This window comes from Liolophura sinensis, chromosome 13 (genome assembly GCF_032854445.1).
Source record: "Liolophura sinensis isolate JHLJ2023 chromosome 13, CUHK_Ljap_v2, whole genome shotgun sequence".
Classification (NCBI taxonomy): Eukaryota; Metazoa; Mollusca; class Polyplacophora; order Chitonida; family Chitonidae; genus Liolophura; species Liolophura sinensis.
Window position 1 is genome coordinate 3,036,935 of NC_088307.1, and position 7,838 is coordinate 3,044,772.

General features: G+C 40.8%; 1 protein-coding gene across 1 annotated transcript in view; it reads right to left on the minus strand.

Annotated features, from left to right (window-relative positions):
* LOC135480406 (carboxyl-terminal PDZ ligand of neuronal nitric oxide synthase protein-like) overlaps nucleotides 1–3,500 on the minus strand; it is a 95,295-nt gene extending 91,795 nt beyond the window's left edge. Inside the window, 1 exon segment of the mRNA XM_064760237.1 lies at nucleotides 2,895–3,500. Coding sequence (XP_064616307.1) covers nucleotides 2,895–3,002 — 108 coding nt within the window. The 5' untranslated portion in view covers nucleotides 3,003–3,500.
* Nucleotides 3,501–7,838: the final 4,338 nt, after the last annotated feature.

The window sequence follows — 7,838 nt, forward strand, 5'->3', positions numbered from 1 at the left end:
ACAATTTTTCAGTCATATGACAACGAATGAATCCTTAGATTGCATGTGATGTGCCTCCTTGTTCCACGAAGGGTTTTCAATGCTCTTTTTTAGTGTTGCTTCACTGAACGCCTTACCGAAGGCAAGTAAGCTGCCCCGCCCAAGCCATTATACTGATATGGGTCAACCAAACGCCATGTTATTCAGTGAACAGTGACTTTTAACTTTGCTTTTCCTTTATTGGAATAAGGATTAAAGGATCTACAGTATTCTTTTTAAAAGTTTAAAAATGCAGAAAAAAAGTGGTGTGGCTGTAAGCAGTGGGCAGACATTGTTAAACAATCAGAAAATGAATAAGTGTTATCCGTTTCAAATGTTTAAGAGTTCAAATCAAGTTTAAGACACTTTTTGCGCAAATTGTGTTTTTGTCAGAAAATTGATTCTTTGACAACCGTAACTACTGACGCTCATAATTATACATTTTTCAAACCTCTGGCACCTAACCACCTGTTGAAATGGGAAAAAATGGCTCTTTCATCTGGCAATGTTCATATCTCACAGAGGGCAGAGGGGCTGACTTTATTCTAGGTTGTTTAAATAACCCTGGAGCCTGAAGTAGACCCGATCAAGAATAGCAACTGCCATCTGGCAAACTTGGAATGGCTCAAGAGCTTCACCTGTTACAGCTATCAGAGTAAGGCTAGTGAGTGAGTTACAAGTCTCTACCTGGTGTCGGTACTGCCCTAACCATCTATACACCAAGGTGGGAAAACTAATAAAGCATTCTTACTAGACTTAACATGTGTACATGTATCAGCTTTCTGACCAACACCACGAGCTGCCTATTATTTTGCACTGTCAAAAAATACACGTAAAGCATGCGGTGGAACATTATTTTCTGATTCCCACATGATATTGCCAATACCACGCCCATTCATTACTCTATTCTGTTAAAATATGTGACAATATTATATTAAGATTACTGTAACTGACAAACACCATACCTGCATGTACCTAATAGTTGTTATTCTACACTAGTAAAATATACATGTATGGCAAAGAGGTTGTAGGTGATATCACCACCCTGGCAGAACAACAGTTAGTCAGCCATACTGGAGTAACATGGGCTGGTATTGTCAAAGTACTCCAATATGGCCGCCAGGCAGAAGCGGGTCCTGTCAGTGGTTTTGAATACCATACCAAGAATGGCCTTAATACGACACTGACCAATAAGACAGTGTATGTGCAACGATGCGAGCAGTGTTGTTGCTGGCGAAATGCAGGATATCAGAATATCCATCAGTATGTCAGGTCAGCCACACCCATAGTCACTGGTTTGAAACACGGAATGGTCTTGGCCAATTCTCAGCACCATAATACGTTCTACACCCAGAAAAAGTAATCTCAAAGAACCAGTGCTGATTTCCACTGACTATCTGTAAACATAGTGCTATTCCAAAAAAGGGCAGGTTGCGCATTTTAGGGGCGTAGCCTGGAAATAAGCAGCCGGACAAGGACAATGTTTTACACCGTACTGTATTCTGACAGGAGCCAAGTGTTTAGTATATAACAAAACAGCCTTTAGAAGATTTGCCAATACGTCCTAAACAAACTTAAATATTATTTCCAAACTTGAAGGGTACAGCATCCTTCTAAGCCAAAATGTTGAGTGAGGGTATTTAAATAACCAGACAGTGAGAACTAAGAAATCATGTTTGAGGCCACATCTGACAGGGTCATGTACATGTATTGATCATTGATTAGTCAAAATGTTTATTTATTTATTTACTTATTTATCTGATTGGTGTTTTACGCAGTACTAAAGAGTATTTCACTTATCCGACAGCCGACAGCATTGTGGTGGGAGGTTAGACTGTTTAATGCCTTATGGCCAAGAACACTTGACTTTGCATAATGGCGGTCAGATATATGTGGTTGAAGAAAATCATGCGTGCCTGAAATAACCACTGCCCTTTGGCAAGACAAATGATGGATTTTCTCACCTGGATGTGACAGACTTTTTACCTGAAAAACCAGCCCAATATGTACGCCTATAGATAACAGTGGAAGATGGACATGACGAGTCAAAACGTTCACTCATACACTCGTTATCAAGAGCTTAAAACAAAAACGAAGATCTCAAACTAAGCCCTCAAATTATCACTCAGAATACTGCATGTACTCATTACAGACATTTTTTTCAAGCACATAAATGATTGTTTGTTGTATTTTATCGACTTCCAACTCGTTTCACAATGATACAGTATAACCCACATCTAATACATTTCTTCTGGAATGACCTAACATTGTGTTGGTCAAAAAGTTATCACTCGAGCATTATAACTCCTGCATGAATGACATGTAAGTGTTTGAAGTTTGTAACAATCACGAATCTGATTACAAAAATCCCAAAGGCCTATTTGTCCACAATACATGGTTCAGTCCAGATTATTATTAGTTTACCTTGATAATATTTGAGATCTGGTTATAGTGAAATGTGGTTCATATGCTTTGTATTTTTTTTTTTTTGGCTTTTCACTTATTTATGCTTTTTATTTACCGGTATTTATTTCTTTGACTGGTGTCATACTCCAGAATATTTCACTTATATGATGGCGGCCAGCATTGTAGTAGGAGGAAACCGAGCAGAAACCCATGACCATCCACAGGTTTTTTCCAACGAGGTAGATGTGCATGTAATTTATAGGACTACATAAAAGTAAAACCAGTGCAGAAATGTTACAGCCCCTGGCTACATATATGTGATCATTTGTCCGTAGAGTAGTAAAAGATAACAAAAGCTATGTAGAGAGTGAGTATATCAGGAACCGTTTAAAGCGTCTACTGTAAATGACATTAGATAACCGACAGCCTTTCTGGGTCGTTAAGCAGTTAATGACTTGCAAATTACCTACCTTGGCTCCGAATTGTATTCCATGGGCGAAAGCTTCCTCGTTGTGAAGGGGTATGCGGCTGTCATAGCCGTCATCCGACACTAAATCGTATTGCTTTTTCGATGGCATGTCGGTCATAATAAAATGGCAGAGAAAATGAGGTAATTAAAGTGCCGCAACGCTATCTTCGATAAAGAGAGTATGGTAGCTGACGAAACCGTGCCGCCCGAAAGAGACTACCGCTCCAGGCAGGAGGATGGACGAAAGTGCTCCGCGCACCGTACTGAGAGATTCCCTTGAAACTCGGTCGGCTTCCCTAGTGGTGAACAAAACCCCATTTCAGTTGTAAATTCCCACGGCTTTTGAAGCCAACCACGTTGTAGAGTTGTAAATCTATCCTTTCGTGGAGAAATGCAGCTAATAGTCGACGGTCACAGATGCTGATAAATTGAGTGAGTAAGATTCAAACTGACACTGGCAGGGACTCCGACACGCCATGACCGTGGCTTGTCCGTTGAAACGTTGGCGCCTCGCGCTTCTGGCCGCCTTCCCGCGCGCGACCGCTATAATATAAATCCCCTCTTTTCGTGAAGTTTTACTCCCATCCGCTAGACTCTCTGCTCCATCTACTTCATTGCAAATGCTGCGGAGAATCAATAACTGTACAGAGCCGAGCACCCTGGCAGCAGCTCGCCCATTTCCCCTTCGTCTCACCCCCTTCTAGTCCAGTCTCCCGCTCAGTTGTAAACGAGTCCACATTCCGATGTGCCCAAAGATTCCGCTACTTCGGCGTGTCACGTGACGCGGGCACTCCAGCTGCTGACTGTGAAATGTGACGTCACAGCGGCAGTTATCAAAGAAAACCGGGTTAAAAAGATCTTTTTCTCTCCGATTTGGCCAGAGGTCTTTTTGGCTTTTTTCAAAGACAAGCGCTGTTTCTAAGTCTGCATTGAGCTGATATCCCATGCCTTGTTACACTCGCTATTCACACACAGAAGTCCCGACTTAAAACGCCTTAAAAGCCGGACCAGACTTTGTGCAATATCAGATCCCCAAACTTAGCAAGGTTTCCGGTCGCTTGTTAGAACTTGAATGTTTGAAAGGTTACCTCCAAATATAATGGAGTGCCTTCACACTGAATTAGACAGGGAAACTATTGATCCATATTAGGTCCTTTTTTGTCAAAGATGAAGACATATTGGGGGCTTTACAAATCGGCCTTCTTTACGCAAGCCTTGCATGTAGGCCTATATAGGCTCTTCCACTAGTTGACACCGATGCTTTTTGGCCTACTATTACGCGTACCCGATCAGATCGGCGAGTGGCCACGCAGTTCCACACAATACACAGTTCACAAATAAAATACATAGGCCTATGTGACCTTGCATCTTTGACATCGCGAGTTCTAGCCCATTTCTCGCTCTCAGCATGGTATTGCAACGTATTTCTCGCATGACTCAATCATTCCATTTTTTCCCCTGGAAGACTCTAGCCTTCAATGTCCTCGTCAGCCTGTTTATGTGAATAGTGCAACGTTGTATATTCTCAGCAAAAAATTTCATACAAGGCATGGGATTTCTTCTGCCAAGTTATAGGCTATTTTTCCGTAAGCGAGAATGTTAACGTTACAGCACCCAAAATTTTATGGCCAGTGGGAGCTTCGGTGGCTCAGTTGGTTATCGCGCTAGCGCAGCGTAATGACCCAGGAGCCTCTCACCAATGCAGTCGCTGTGAGTTCAAGTCCAGCTTATGCTGGCTTCCTCTCCGGCCGTAAGTATGAAATATCCCTGCACTTTGCGGATGGTTGTGGGTTTCCTCCGTACTCTGTCCAATTTTCTCCCACCATAATGCTGGCCGCCGTCGTATAAGTGAAAAATTCTTAAGTACGGGGTAAAACACCAATCAAATAAATAAATAAATCATGGGCAATAATTTATTTATTTATCTGATTGGTGTTTTACGCCGTACTAAAGACTATATCACTTATACGACGGTGGCCATTACGGTGAGAGGAAACCGGGCAGAGCCCGGGGGAAACGCACGTCCACCCGCAGGTTTCATGGCCAATAAACATGAGTGCTTACAATTACCTTGCTCTTTTAACCCGAACCTGAAACTGTATCGCTCTCTACGCTTTCTTAACATCACTGCGACAGTGCACTACGTAGGCTTGAACTTTGTATGGAAAGCGAACGCCGCCAAAAATATATCTCCCTTACCACACAAGCATCTCCCTTACCACACAAGCATCTCCCAAACAAACAAGCATCTCCCTTGCCACACAAGCGCCCTCCTTGTGTGCTGCTTCACTGAGACGCCTTACCAAAGGCCCCGCCCCAACCATTATACTGATACGGGTCAACCAGTCGTTGCATTATCCCCTTCATGCTGAACGCCAAGCGAGGAAGTTACAACTTCCTCTTTTAAGGTCTTAGCTGTGACGCGACCCAGAATTGACCCTGGATCTACCGCTCCCGAAGCGGACGTTCTACCAGTAATGGTATTGAAAAGCATGCGGGACTTCTTCGCCAAGCATGCGGGACTTCTTCGCCAAGCATGCGGGACTTATCGCCAAGCATGCGCGACTTCTTCGCCAAGCATACGGACAGGTTCTTAAGGACAGAAGATTGATTGACTGATTTATCTTCCTTTTACGCCCTGGACAATTGCCACTGAACATTCATTTTACATAAATCAAGGCTTCACAGTATATTTCCAAATGGCTGAGTACACTTTCATAGCCAAATATATTTACAACTAAATAATTTCACAAAAACCATTAATTCACTATGATACGCAATTGTATAGGCCTACTCTATACATACAAGGAATCAAGGGGATTTCAGAAAGCTAGATTATTTCGGAAACTCTGCCTTCATGCATTTTTATATTTTTTCCAAGCAACTTTTGAATGTGGCAATTAAAAGAAAAGACAACACTGGACCAAATAGTAAATGAATCCAGCATAAACTCTAGAACTTTAAAGGCTTAACTTGAGTGATGCTGCATAACCGAGTCAACTCATGCAGATACCACGGAAGTGCATACATTGGATTACATTTTGCTGCAAAGTACAGATTTCTAACTCTCATATATTTCGATTTACATACCACTGAAATCACGTAACTAAGTAAATCGTCATATTTACGTAAACATTTTACACAGAATTGGTGAATTCAACTGTAAATTTCAAAAAATGGTAAAAAACGTTTTCTCTGCAGTGGCAGGATTTTCTCCACGGTTTACACCCCAGAGAAAACAATTTTCACTGTTTTTCGACGTTTATAGCTGAATTTATCAATTGTATGTAAAATGTTTTTGTTTCTACATTAATTTGCTTTCGTACATGTTTTAAATTCCTTCATGTTAATGAAACGTTTCTACTATAGGAATTCCTTTGAATTATTGTACAAATCAGTAGAAAAAGTGAAAAATTTCGAATGGCACTAACAGGCCACCGTAGATATTATTATTTTTTACTATATCTCAGAAAGCAAGGGCAGATTCGGAATCATTGCCCCAAAATACACCGGAATAGATATAAAAAGTTATATCATAATGCAAACCCATTTATCAAAGCTTTATATTCGGTCAGTGGCGAGCTTTTAATGCCTTTGTTAAACTTTATGTACTTCTCTATATGTATATTAAGTTTCAGATGGATCCGTCAGTTGGTTCTGGAGAAGAATATGTTTATGTGCATTGCTCGAAATCCAATATGTCCACCAAACTAAGTGACCTACAAGAACAGACATCAAAACTCTAAAAGATAATATCCGCAGGAATTTTGCTGCCGAATTTCAAAAAGCTGCGATTTGCCGTTTTCTATTAAAACGACAAAAACCATTGTCCCAAATGAATAATTTCAAAATTCCGAGCAAGACAAATAGGCTTCCAGCTTTCCGCTTTGAAGTTTAAAATTATATGTTTGTTTTTCAACATTTTCATGCCTACCTTCAGTTTAAGGAAGATGTGGATAAATAATTACCAATGCATAACAAGAGAGGTAAACATGTGGAAATTCTAGATCTATTAAATTTACGTGAGTGCCATTTTGACCAGAACTCTCTAATTCCCGGCTAAATTATATACGTTGAATCTCATATTTAAAACAGAAAACAATGGACTCGATTGCTTAATTGTTTTTTTACGTATCCACGAATACTTCACTTATACGACATCCGCCAGCATTATCGTGCCCCGTGGAAATCCACGACCATCCACAGATCTTTTCCGCAGACACATATACTTTTCATATTGTTTTAAGCAATTAAGGATCGATTTTACCTCCTTAATGAGGAGCGGTAAATGTCTCTCGGACATGTGTTGCGTTCCATTGATTGTCATTACAGTCACTTAGTTGGACGTTAAAGTGAGCAGACGTGTAATATCGCTGTTGGGCTAAACAAGTGTTGACTAGAGGTTGTTGGATGTCGGACATATACATACTGTGTATACAGGACAAGGAGGAGACGCTGCCAATAAATGTACACTACATAAGTGTCGGGATGGTTCGATAACCCTCTCCAACATGCCAGACTGAGCCAGAAATTACGATATTTATACGTCCAGTTTGGTTTATCAGATTTGTCTGCTATAGAATCAGGTATGTACATAAGGCTATGTACCGGACAACAGAATAATGACGCCCGAATTTGGCTAGACAGGACACGTCTCTGAAACAGGCTGTCAGAGCATACGGTCTTAATTCCGATATAACGTGTTATTGACTAGTTTTGTCTGTGAAATCATGAAGTAGGCCTTAAACAACCGAAATAAAAGATGTTCTTGATGCAAGGAAAACTGTTATCCGTGTTGGAGGTGAATTATGTATGAAGAGGACGCTAAAATAACAAACACAAACTAATCACCATCAACGAGATAAACACGATGAAATTCAACTCTTTGGGATCCGTCATTGTGCATGCAAGTGGGTTGTCGCATTTGGAATGGAGCTATCGTTTG